The sequence below is a fragment of the Ceratotherium simum genome, chromosome 33 (genome assembly GCF_057802395.1).
Source record: "Ceratotherium simum simum isolate JZ-2026a chromosome 33, ASM5780239v1, whole genome shotgun sequence".
NCBI classification, from domain to species: domain Eukaryota; kingdom Metazoa; phylum Chordata; class Mammalia; order Perissodactyla; family Rhinocerotidae; genus Ceratotherium; species Ceratotherium simum.
The window spans coordinates 13,342,143-13,354,635 of record NC_141932.1 but is presented as its reverse complement, the minus strand read 5'-3'; the positions used below and the strand labels follow the sequence as shown (position 1 = coordinate 13,354,635).

The following is a 12,493-nucleotide window of genomic DNA, read 5'->3' as shown; positions in this document are numbered from 1 at the left end:
AAGGGCAGTGTGGCTGGAGCAGAGTGAGTGAGGGAGGCGTGCATGGGAGATGAGGGCAGAGGGGTGAGGAGGGATGCGGGGGTGTTTGGTGGCCTAGGGCCTTGTCACTCAAGGTAACTCCAGTCACTCTGACTGAAGTGAGGAGCCAGGGGAAGGCAGTGAGCTGAGGAGGGCGGGGAGGATCCCTCTGGCGACAGGGTGGGAATAAACAGGACAGTAGGGACAGACGCAGGGAATTTTAATTTTCCAAACCTACGCCTAAACAAAGGCTGCAGGGCATGGCTGGTTACTAGAGGTTTAGGGATGAGGGGATATGGAAGGGAGAGCAGCATTATATCCCAGAACAACTGAGCAAACCATGAAAAGTGAAGGCTCTTAGATCCCCTCTTCCTGAAAGCCCCTCAGACCTTCCCGCCACCGGAAGCCTTGATCTTTGGCTCTAAAATGCTCCTTGGGTCTCCACCCCCCACACCCCTCTTTTGTGTCCCCCAAGGACACCCTCCTTCCTTCTTATCCTAGTCCCCAGCACCTCCATCCCTCCTCTTCAGCCTGACTCTGAAAACTGGAAGTTCTTCACACTTAAACCCAGGGAACAATTCACCTTTCACCCCTAAGGGCATTTTTCTAAACAAAGAGAAACCTAGAGAGAAATTACCGTTTGCCCACAAGGCCTCAGTGCCCGCAGGCAGGAGAGGTATTGTTCTTGCCTATATATATATATATATACTTCCAGATGTCAGCTGCGAGCTCCCTGCCTGTTAGGATGGATATAAAATGAATTCCAACCCCATTCTCCCCCAGCCACTGCCCTCCCCAAGCTTCTGCTCATTCTTTGCCCCACCCCCACATTTTTGCTTCAGCTGGATCCATTCCGTTTGGGGAACCTTCTGTCTGTCTGTCTCCCCACTTGGGGTGCACAGACTAATTCTGTCCTTTTCCTTAATTTCTCTGCAACCATCCATGTACACAAGGCATTTATGTGCATGTGTGTAGATGAGCTTTACTGAATGTTTGGGGACACAGATCAACAGACAGGCAAATGACTCAAAACTCCAGGTGACACATTCTTCTAGAACACCCTTTGCCTTCCCTGCAGCCCGGTGTTCAGACACAAGCTTTGATCTGTCTGTTTTCCCCGGACCTGCGCTGTCCAATATGACTTACATGTAAATTAATTAAAATTAAATAAAATTTAAAGTTCTGTCCCTTCGTCACACGGGTCACATTTCAAGTGCTCAAGAGCCACGTGTGACTGGTGGCTGTCACGCTGGACAGTGCAGATGGAACATCTCCATCATCGCAGTGTTCTTTTGGACAACGCTGGACAAAGCTCCCTCTAAGAGCCAGTCTGGTGTCTGCAGTTAAGATGACCCCAATTTCACCCATGACATATGTCATTTTAAAAAATAAATATGGAATTATACTCTGTATGGGATTCTAAGTTTTTTGTTTTTCTCATTAATACACCCTGGACATCTTCAAATGTCAGATCATAAGCATTTATCTTATTTCACAGAATAGTTACCCAGTGTTCTGTGGTGTGGATTCATTTATTCACTCGTTCATTTATTCTGCAAAATTATTATTTGTATGATTCGCCTTTCTGAGCCTCAGTCTTTCTTTTTAAAGTGAAAGAGTATATAGGACCTTCTCTGGGGGGCTCTGGTGAGGATTAAACGCGTCATTATGTCATTAACAGCACAGCTAGCATTTCTCCAGCACTTCCTCTGCCCCAAGCCCTAACTGACCTTTGCAATGACCTTAGAAGGGAGGTATTGCTATTACACCCATTTTACAGATGTTGAAACCGAGGCACAGAGAGGTGCAGTGACTTGCTCAAGAGTTCCCCACTAGTTAGGCTTGGAGCAGTTGGAGATCAGGGGTGAGAGGAGTTCTGGGCTGGGCCATAAGGGCATCTGAGTGGACTCACCCTGCCCTTCATGCCCCCCCCCCCGCCCCCAGGAAGCTGGACGCCTTCATCTATGACGCAGCTGTGCTCAACTACATGGCCCGCAAGGATGAGGGCTGCAAGCTCGTCACCATCGGCTCCGGCAAGGTCTTTGCCACCACGGGCTACGGCATCGCTCTGCACAAGGGCTCCCGCTGGAAGCGGCCCATCGACCTGGCGCTGCTGCAGTTCCTGGGGGATGGTGCGCGCTGCACGCAGGGATGGGGGGCAGGAGAGGGCGAGACCCCTGGGTCCCGGGGGAGGAGGCGATGAGGATGGAGACACCAGGGTCTGAGGGAGGAGGAGGCTGGGGGCCTAGACTCCTGTATCAGAGAGGAGGGTCCTCAGAGGGTGCCCGCGGAAGGTGACCTCCGACCCCCTTTCCCTAGATGAGATCGAGATGCTGGAGCGGCTGTGGCTCTCCGGGATCTGCCACAATGACAAAATCGAGGTGATGAGCAGCAAGCTAGACATCGACAACATGGCGGGGGTCTTCTACATGCTCCTGGTGGCCATGGGCCTCTCCCTGCTGGTCTTCGCGTGGGAGCACCTGGTGTACTGGCGCCTGCGGCACTGCCTGGGGCCCACCCACCGCATGGACTTCCTGCTGGCCTTCTCCAGGGTATGGGGGAGGGAGGGAGGCAGAAGGGGAGAGATGGGGGGAAACAGGCAGGGATGCCTGGAAATGGAAGAGAGTGGGCCGAGGTGCGGGAGAGGAGGGAGGGATGGAGGGAAGGCAGGTGGTCCCGGGCCTCCCGCGCTGACCCTCTCCTCTCCCGCGGCCCCTGCAGGGCATGTACAGCTGCTGCAGCGCGGAGGCCGCCCCGCCGCCGGCCAAGCCCCCGCCCCCGCCGCCGCCGCAGCCGCTGCCCAGCCCGGCGTACCCGACGGCGCGGCCCGCGCCCGGCCCCGCGCCTTTCGTGCCCCGCGAGCGCGCCGCTGTGGACCGCTGGCGGCGCACCAAGGGTGCAGGGCCGCCGGGCGGCGCGGGCCTGGCCGACGGCTTCCACCGCTACTACGGCCCCATCGAGCCGCAGGGCCTGGGCGTGGGGGAGGCGCGCGCGGCGCCGCGGGGCGTGGCCGGGCGCCCCCTGTCCCCGCCGGCCGCGCAGCCCCCGCAGAAGCCGCCGCCCTCCTACTTCGCCATCGTGCGCGACAAGGAGCCGGCCGAGCCCCCTCCCGGCGCCTTTCCGGGCTTCCCGTCGCCGCCTGCGCCCCCTGCCGCCGCGGCCACCGCCGTCGGGCCGCCGCTCTGCCGCCTGGCCTTCGAGGACGAGAGCCCGCCGGCGCCCGCGCGCTGGCCGCGCTCCGATCCAGAGAGCCAGCCCCTGCTGGGGCCGGGCGCCGGGGCCGCCGGGGGCGCGGGGGGCGCGGGCGGCGGAGCCCAGGGGGCGCCACCCCCGTGCCGCGCAGCGCCGCCCCCCTGCCCTTACCTCGACCTTGAGCCGTCGCCGTCGGACTCGGAGGACTCGGAGAGCCTGGGCGGCGCGTCGCTGGGCGGCCTGGAGCCCTGGTGGTTCGCCGACTTCCCCTACCCGTACGCCGAGCGCCTCGGGCCGCCGCCCGGCCGCTACTGGTCGGTCGACAAGCTCGGGGGCTGGCGCGCCGGCAGCTGGGACTACCTGCCCCCGCGCGGCGGCCCAGCCGCCTGGCACTGCCGCCACTGCGCCAGCCTGGAGCTGCTGCCCCCGCCGCGCCATCTCAGCTGCTCGCACGACGGCCTGGACGGCGGCTGGTGGGCGCCGCCGCCCCCGCCCTGGGCCGCGGGGCCCCCGCCCCGGCGCCGGGCCCGCTGCGGGTGCCCGCGGCCGCACCCTCACCGCCCGCGGGCCTCGCACCGCGCGCCCGCCGCCGCCGCGCCGCACCACCACCGGCACCGGCGCGCCGCGGGGCTGGGACCTCCCGCCGCCCGCGCCCACCTCGCGCTCGCTCGAGGACCTCAGCTCGTGCCCCCGCGCCGCCCCCGCGCGCAGGCTCACCGGGCCCTCCCGCCACGCGCGCCGGTGCCCGCACGCCGCGCACTGGGGGCCGCCGCTGCCCGCCGCGCCCCACCGGAGACACCGGGGCGGGGACCTGGGTACCCGCAGGGGCTCGGCGCACTTCTCCAGCCTCGAGTCCGAGGTATGACGCGGCCCCGGGGGCCCCACGCCCCCTCGGTCAGCGCAGGCCACGGCCCGAGGGGGCACGCGCAGTGGACAGGACCCACGTGGGTTGGGAAGGGAAAAACTGGAACTGGCCGGACCCCGCCTGGAGCAGCGTCCTGCGCCCCCAGTTTGGGGGCACAGCTAGGCGGAGGGGATTTGGTCCCCCAAATCTCACCCAGTCTGGGAGTGAGGAGGCGGGGTCTCGGAGCCCACTGGACCTTTTTTTAAACCCGACAAGGGCTTTTTAACGTCACCAGATGGGGCGGGAGGTGGGGGGGGGTCACGCCACGTCCGCGCCCCACCCCCACGCCCGGGGCTGTGGCCCCCACATCACTGTGCAGCTCCCCGGCCCCAGCCACGCCTCCGGGGAAGCCCGTTTTTAACCTTTCATCCATCGGGACTCAAAACTGTGAGACGCGTTCGCCAAACTGTGACCCCAGACCTTGGCCCCGCCACACAGAAATCCCTGACCCCAGACTGTGACTTCCGACCCCTAAAAATGGGCATCCGACCCCAGACTGTGACCCCTGACCCCAAACTGTGACCCGAACCCCAGACTGTGCCCCGACCAGACTCAGACCTTTGACGTCAAACCGTGACACCCCTCCTCCTTTTCCACCCTCGGTCGCTTTTCCCTGTTTTGACCCAGGACACGCCCCCAACGGAAGCCCCGCCTCCCCCTGCCCCAGCGTTGATCCCGACCTCCAACCGGCCAAAACTTCCCGCCCTGTCGCACCTCACTCCCAGCCCCAGGTGCCACATCCTCTCCAAATCCAACCCTTATTTACGACCCTTCAGTGATGACCCAGCAGACCCCCCCAAAAGCCTCCTCTTCCCAGATCTCCAGCCGGGTCTGGAGCTGCGTTGTGGAGCGGAGGGTTTGGGAGTCCACACTCACCACCAACCTCCCTTCCCACTCTTCTGTTCCACACTGCAGTGTTTGGAATAAACCATGTTTTTATGCCTCCTCAGTCCAAGTGTGAGCTCCGTGTCTGTCTCTTAGGCCCCCCTCAAACTTCTCTGGAGGAAACAGAAAAGTCCCACAGAGAAAGAGGGGACAGAAAGAGAATTAGAGCGAGAACAGAGACTCTGGAGGGAGGTGAGAGACAAAGACTCAGAAACAGATGGCCAGAAAAGGCCCTAAGAAGAGAAGCATTGAGAAGGGGCAAGGGTAGACAGAGACCTAGAGAGAAGGGGGGACAGAGAACTCAAGAAAGATCCAGGATCAAAACACTTTAGGATCAAGCCTAGGGTCCCATTCCCATGGCTTGCTGGATTCTTAATATCCTGTTCATGCAAGCGAGGAGGGTGTCTAATATATCCCAGCCAATCCACATATCTTAGTGCCGTCTATCTCACCAATGAGAATCTATTTCTAATATTTCATTACACCTATTAGCCAAACCTCTGGTGCTGACGGGCGATAAAGAGAGTCGAAGCACTTGTAATAGCTGCGTCCAGAGGGTGGACTTTCTGATTAAGTGCTCGCTGACCATAGCTGCAATGTGAACGCCTGGTTAGGCAACTGACTGCCCCTAAACGGTAGATTCAACCGTCTAACTTACATGTAATATCATCCTGTCTACACTCAAGCATTCTGAAGTAAATTAAAGCCATCATAAGCAGGGGAGCAGAAACCGGCTTTATGGGTCCTCAGGGAGCAGAAACCCAGTCTCCTTGCCAGTAAGAGCTCTTATTTGCATACATGAATAGTTAATTAGGTGGAAAGAAAGCACTGGCAGTCAAAGGTGGAAGATGGAGTCGGGGCTCAGAACTCTAGTTGATGGGGAAACCGGACTCCTGCAGAACTACAACTCCCAGGAGGCTTTGCCGCTGCTGCGCGGAAGAGCGCTCCAAAGTCAGGCGGCTGGTGTAGCGTCTCCGCATCTGCAGGCCTGGGTCGCTAGGCCAGGACGACGTTACCTTAGTTCTCCTTCACCGTCTCCCCACCGCCCTCTCTAATTGGTGAACCAGGAGGTTTCCAAGGTAACTGCGCAGCCGGGCGGCTCTCAGCGCGTGGAAAGCGCAACCCGGAAGTGACGCTATTACTTCGCGCCGGCGGTGAGAGAGTTCGAAGATGGCGGCGCGCAAGGGTCGGCGGCGCACGTGTGAAACTGGGGAGCCCATGGAGGCTGAGTCCGGCGACGCAGGGTCCCAGGGCCAGGCCCAAGTCTACCTGCCCGGCAGGGGACCGCCGCTGCGCGAAGGAGAGGAGCTGGTCATGGACGAGGAGGCCTACGTGCTGTACCACCGAGCGCAAACTGGTAGGGCTGGGCAGCAGGACTTCTGGGTCCTGCGGAAAGAGGGGACTGGACTCTTGGGTCCTGAGGGGCTCTGGTCCTGAGCCTTAAACTTATGAGGCGCTTTGAAAGAGAAAACGGGGGTCTAGGAGGAGTGACATCACACTCGAGGGGGCTGAGATCTCTCCGTCCTGTCCTAATTTTCCAGCCCCTCCTTCCATCCCCAGGCGCCCCCTGTCTCAGCTTCGACATAGTCCGGGATCATCTGGGAGACAATCGGACAGAGCTTCCTCTTACCCTTTATCTGTGTGCTGGGACCCAGGCGGAGAGCGCCCAGAGCAACAGGTGAGTGAGGCTTTCCCAGGACCAGGAATCCAAGTCTCCAGCCTCTTACTGCCTCAAGGCCCAGGAGTCTGAGACTCCGGCTCCCCCTTCCCCAGGACCCAGGAGGGAGGGCTTCCAGCTTCTGCCTCCCTGAGACCCGGAAGTTGGGATTTCCTGCCTCCTCCTCCGCAAGGATCCTGGCATCCAGTATCTCGCTCACACCACACTTCCCCCCAGACTAATGATGCTCCGGATGCACAATCTGCTTGGGACGAAGCCCCCGCCATCAGAGGGCAGCGATGAAGAGGAGGAGGAGGAAGACGAAGAGGATGAAGAAGAGCGGAAGCCTCAGCTGGAGCTGGCTATGGTGCCCCACTATGGCGGCATCAACCGAGTTCGGGTGAATAACAGTCCCAAGAGTCTGCTCCACATTCTCTGGAGCAGCTGAAGGGCATGGACCCCCACGTCCATGCCCTTCAGCTTTTGGAAGATCACCTGGCACATAATTTTATATATTAGTGTATAGGTATTTTAGCTGCTATGATCGTTACTATGGGCTAGATACTATGAGGATGCTTTTTGTGTACTTTCCTTTCCTGTAACGTGGTGAGAGTTATAAAACTTACCGATGGGGCTGATGTGAGGATAAAATGAAGTAATATGGTTATTTCAGATGCCTAAAAACAGCACTTGTAGTGTGAGATGTTTTCTGTTATTGCTTACCAAGTGTTCTGGGCTGGGGGAGTTACTTTTGTGCTTCAGAGTTATAGCATCTTCTGATCAGGTTGATGTGCAATTTAAATGAGGTGATGTATGAATTTAGAGCAGTGCTTGGCCCATAGTTCTTGTTGTGTGTTTCCATTAAAGTATTAATGGTACCTTAAAGTGTTAAAGGTACTGTTCTAGACCCTGGGGATTTAACAGTGAGCAAAAGGTCTGTGGCTCTGTGAAACTTGTATGCTAGTGGGGAAAGGAACAAGAAGAAACAAAGTTAATGTGTAGTATGTCCAAAAGTCCTAAGTGTTACGGAGAAAAATAAAGCAAAGTAAAGCAGTTACGGAGTTCCTGGGTGGGGTTGCTATTTTAAATAGTGTGGTCAGGGAAGTATTCACTGGTAAGGTGCCATTTGAACAGAGACCCACAGCAAGTGAGGCAGTGAGCCAAGGATATCTGTGGGGCAGAGTTATAGGCAAGGGAAACGCAAGTGCAAAGGTTCTGGGGTGCGTTTGGCATGTTTGAGGAGTTTTGAGGGAAGCTGGGGAGACCAGTGCATCTGGAGCAGAATGGAAGAAAGGGAAAGTGATGACATTTGGTGAGTAGGCATGGAGGAGACAGATCATTTAGGGCCTCATACTTGTAAGGACTTGGCTTTTATTTGGAGAAGTTGGGAGTCATTGGAGGGCTTAGACTAGAGGGCAGATGGGAGCTGACTTGTGTTTTCAAGGGATCCTGCTGGCTGCTGTATTGAGAATAGACTGCAGGAAGGCAAGGGCAGAAGGACAGAGTCCTGGGAGGAGACCGGTATGGTAATTCAGGGGAAGGATGACATCAGTAGTAGCCTGAGTGATGGCAACAGAGGTGGCGAGAAGGGTTGGAAGTGGTGCAATTTCAGTGTAGCCAGTAGAGCTGGTGGGGATGAGGAAGACAAAACAAGTCGGGAACAAGTTCTGCAGTCTGGGTCCTGAGGTGGGGAATACCAGGGAGGAGGAGGGTGCAGTCAGTGATCAGGAGCTTGACTTTGGTCTCGTGAAGTTCGAGTGGACGAGTGGTTTCGAGTGCGATATGAGTCTGGGGTTCAGAAGAGAGCTCAGGGTTAAAGGCTCCTGGAAACCTTGAGGCTGAACAGGATACGTACAGAGGCACAGATCTGAGGACTGAGGCCTGTGACCCTCTGACATTTAGAGGGTTAGAGAGACCAGGAGTCTGAACACACTCCTGGGGGCTAGTGGGAATTGAAGCCTCGATAACCAGGAGCCTGGAAGGAGTTGTGACCTCCCACCAACACTACCTCTACCGCAGAGTCGGGAGTTGTCCCAGGTACCAAGCTGGTCTTGTAGGCTAAGATGCCTTTCCTGGAAAGATTTCTGGGAGTTGTAGTCCCAGCCCTGGGGGATCTGAGGAACCACAGTTCTGGTTCTCAGGGATGCTAGGAGCTGTGGTCGCCACCCTGAGCCTCCTGTCCCTCCCACCTAACCTCCCTCTTTGCTGCTCCCCCCTGCAGGTGTCATGGCTGGGTGAGGAGCCGGTGGCTGCGGTATGGTCAGAGAAGGGCCAGGTGGAGGTGTTCGCGCTGCGGCGGCTTCTGCAGGTGGTGGATGACCCCCAGGCCATGGCGACCTTCCTCCGGGATGAGCAGGCCCGAGTGAAGCCCATCTTCGCCTTTGCTGGCCACATGGGCGAGGGCTTTGCACTCGACTGGTCCTCCCGTGTGCCAGGTAAGTCCCCGGGGTGGGACTTGGTCCTGCGGGGTGGGAGGGAACAGGGTCCCCAGCAGGGGTGGGTGCTAAGACTCCACAGAGGGGAGTGAGCTGTGGCCAGCTGGGACCAGGCAGCGTCCTGACTCCCTTCCCCAGGGCGCCTGCTGACTGGTGACTGTCAGAAGAACATCCACCTCTGGACGCCTGCGGATGGCGGCTCCTGGCACGTGGACCAGCGGCCTTTTGTGGGCCACACACGCTCCGTGGAGGACCTACAGTGGTCCCCAACTGAGGACACGGTGAGGGAGGGCTGGGGGCCTGGACTCCTGGGTCTTGGGGGAGGAGGGGGCTGGGAGCAGGTCCTAGTGAGGGGGACACTAAAAGAGAGGGTCGCCCACCACTAGTCCCTGGTCTGCAGGGTGGGGTGGGGTACACTGGGGTCACTCAGACTCTGCCTTGTCCAGGTATTTGCCTCCTGCTCAGCGGATGCCTCCATTCGCATCTGGGACATCCGGGCAGCCCCCAGCAAGGCCTGCATGCTCACCACCGCCAGCGCCCACGACGGGGACGTCAACGTCATCAGCTGGAGTCGCCGGGAGCCCTTCCTGCTCAGCGGCGGGGACGACGGGGCCCTCAAAGTCTGGGACCTGCGGCAGTTCAAGGTACTCACCCAGCCTCTAGGATTTGTGGCTTTCCCTCCTGAGATGGGAATGCCCTTCGAACTGAGGTCCAGGCCCTTCAGGGTGCAGATGAGGAAAGAGGCTCAGCAAGAGGAGGGCGTGTGGCTGGTATGGAGTCGCTCGCTCTGCCAGCAGGAGCGTTGACAGGAGACAGAAGAGGCTGAGTGGCGGCAGAGACTACAACTCCCATCTGCCCCTGGGAGAGCCGTGCAGCCAGCTGTGCTGCCCAGGGGCTCAAGTGCTTCAGGGAGTTGTAGTTTTTCTTTTAGTGGCTTTTATAGAATCCGCTGAGAATTGGAGCCCACCTCACTCATCGCAGGAGAGGAAACTGAGGCACAGAAAGGACAGGAGCAGATAGGACGTAACAGCCCAGCTAAGAGTTCACTCTGTGGGGCTGTGGGCAGAAGTTGCAGCTTCTGGCTTTACTCTGGACAAAGCTGTCATTTCATATGGCACCATGCCTTTCTAGGACCACTATGTTGTAATTTCTTTTTCTCCTCCATAGTACTGGATTCTATAGAATCAGCCCTGGGGAGGCTTCTAGAAATAGATTCCAGCCCCGAAGGCAAGGCAGGTGTGTGGCCAGGTCACATGGAGGAGTTGATTGACCATTGGAACTTTGGAGCCACCTCTCCAAATTAGAGAGACTCCAATCCCCAGCAGCACTTTTTCTGTAGCCAGAGTGCCTTTGTTCTTTGCTCCCTCTCTGGAGCCGGGGAGTCGTGCTTCTGCCCCCTCTAAGGCCTGCACAGAATCAGAGGGGAGAGCACATGGAGAGCCACCTTTCCCTTTTATAGGAAGGGAAGCTAAGGCACGCCCAGGGAGAAGAAGGGGTGGGGATTTTGTGACCTGGAGCTGGGAAGGGCTTGTCTGCTAGTGAAATCACTGATTCGCAGCCCTTGGGCCGTCACACCTTTATTACCAGCTGTGCTTCGCCCTCCGTCCCTTTCAGAAAATCTGGGCTTGTGGGGGCATGAGTGGGGGAGCTCTGATTGAACCTTAAGGCTGGAGAGGGGTAGGGGGCTCTGCCTGGGTCACCCCAGGAGTCAAGCCGAGGTGCTCAGAGCCCCTGACGCCCATCTTCCTGTAGAATGGCTCCCCCGTGGCCACCTTCAAGCAGCACGTGGCCCCCGTGACGTCCGTCGAGTGGCACCCCCAGGACAGTGGGGTCTTCGCAGCCTCGGGTGCAGACAACCAGATCACACAGTGGGACCTGGCAGTGGAGCGGGACCCCGAGGCGGGCGACACGGAGACCGACCCCGGGCTGGCGGACCTCCCCCAGCAGCTGCTCTTCGTGCACCAGGGCGAAACAGACCTGAAGGAGCTGCACTGGCACCCGCAGTGCCCTGGCGTCCTGGTTAGCACCGCCCTGTCGGGCTTCACTGTCTTCCGCACCATCAGCGTCTGAGGCGCCCCGCGGCATCTGGCCTGGCCTTCCACTTGGGAACTGAAGATGAGGTTGGTTCCCCTGAGGGGACTCATTCAGATCTGTTGACCAGCCCCACTCCAAAAGAAGGGCTTAGTTCGGCCCATTGGCCGCCATGATGGATTCTCTTGGCCTTACTCTTCTTTGAAAGGACTTGGTTTGGCCTGATGACCCCCTTGCCAAAGGATATAGTTTGACCCGTGACTCTCTCAAACTACTTGGTTTGGTCCTGTGACCCCGCCTCCTCCAACCAAAGGACTTGGTTTGACCCAAGGCTCTGTAAAACCACTGCCTTTGAGTCCAGTGACCCCTCCCACCCAAAGACTTGGTTTGGCCCAGTGCCCCCCCCTCACCACCACCACCTGTCAGAGGACTCCGCTGGCTGTTTCCCAGGTGGGCCTGGTGTGGCCTGTGTTGCTGTGGATATTCTGTCAGCTGTGGCACCTGGCTTGACCCTTTGACCTCTCTGCCCCAAGACCCAGCTTTGGCTGCTGGTCTCCCCCAGGGAACTCATTGCTTTACAATGGCTGGACCAAATTTGAGAGGTGGGTTCCTCCAGCAGAATTTGGTTTTGCCCTTTGTGTTCCTGCCAGCTGGGTGGGCCCGGACTTCCCAGTGGGGGCTGTGTGGGGTCTTCTCTGCTCCCTGTGCCAAAGACAGGCGCTCTGCAGGGAGGAAGGGGGGCGCTCCTGAGAGGCAATAAAGGACCAGAATGAGGCCTGATGTGTGTGAGACTCGTCCTGGCCACTTCGCTGTGAGGAAACGGGCAGAGGAGGCAGCAATCTGTCCCTAGGCCTCTGGGCTGGGAGAGGCCACTGGGAGTCCCTGCCCCATGCAGTCCAACCCTCAGCCCACTGGGTGCTCTCCAGTTCTGCCTTCCCCAAATTCTATTCCATCTGGAACTCACTCCCGGTCTCTCACCTGTGCCCCCCCAACTTTTTAAGGCTTTGTCTCAGGGGGAACCAGGGAGCCCTCCATGTCTCTATCCTTCCCTGACTGTCCCTTATCATTATCTCACCATTTCTTTGTTCCCTCATCTGTGTCCCCATCTTCCTGTGTCTCCTGGCCCCCTCCCCCTTCTGTGTCTCTCCTCCGCCACCGGCTCCTCTCCAGCCTGCTTGGGCTGTGGCCCAGCCATCCTGCCTGGCCGTCCTCCCTGGCTCCCCCTCTGCGGCTCTGAGCTGGCCCCACCCCCTGCCCCCCCTCCGGCCAGGCCTCTGATCCGCCTGTGGACACAGAGGTCGGGCATCCCCAGCACAAGGCCCCTGGGGCTGAGGACAGACCGCAGCCCCTCAGCACCACAGAGGCCTCCCC

The 12,493-nt window shown here is 58.8% G+C and overlaps 2 protein-coding genes across 2 annotated transcripts in view; both read left to right on the top strand.

Moving 5' to 3' along the window:
• The window catches only part of GRIN2D (glutamate ionotropic receptor NMDA type subunit 2D), a 30,366-nt gene extending 26,245 nt beyond the window's left edge, over positions 1 to 4,121 (top strand). Inside the window, 4 exon segments of the mRNA XM_014795085.2 lie at positions 1,963 to 2,150; positions 2,338 to 2,570; positions 2,740 to 3,839; positions 3,841 to 4,121. Coding sequence (XP_014650571.2) covers positions 1,963 to 2,150; positions 2,338 to 2,570; positions 2,740 to 3,839; positions 3,841 to 4,075 — 1,756 coding nt within the window. The 3' untranslated portion in view covers positions 4,076 to 4,121.
• Positions 4,122 to 6,141: 2,020 nt separating this feature from the next.
• Positions 6,142 to 11,896, top strand: GRWD1 (glutamate rich WD repeat containing 1). The gene is made up of 7 exons (XM_004440220.3): positions 6,142 to 6,356; positions 6,560 to 6,677; positions 6,894 to 7,056; positions 8,878 to 9,091; positions 9,230 to 9,372; positions 9,538 to 9,735; positions 10,844 to 11,896. Exons 1-7 carry the CDS (start codon positions 6,170 to 6,172, stop codon positions 11,159 to 11,161), a joined length of 1,341 nt encoding a protein of 446 aa, XP_004440277.1. The 5' UTR covers positions 6,142 to 6,169; the 3' UTR covers positions 11,162 to 11,896.
• Positions 11,897 to 12,493: the final 597 nt, after the last annotated feature.

What these genes read in the sequence shown, in the direction of transcription:
- GRWD1 (XM_004440220.3), top strand. Translation starts at nt 6,170, where the DNA reads ATGGCGGCGCGCAAGGGTCGGCGGCGCACGTGTGAAACTGGGGAGCCC. An exon ending in GCGGCATCAACCGAGTTCGG is followed by an intron (nt 7,057 to 8,877) that starts GTGAATAACAGT and finishes TCCCCCCTGCAG; the next exon opens with GTGTCATGGCTGGGTGAGGA. An exon ending in CTGGTCCTCCCGTGTGCCAG is followed by an intron (nt 9,092 to 9,229) that starts GTAAGTCCCCGG and finishes TCCCTTCCCCAG; the next exon opens with GGCGCCTGCTGACTGGTGAC.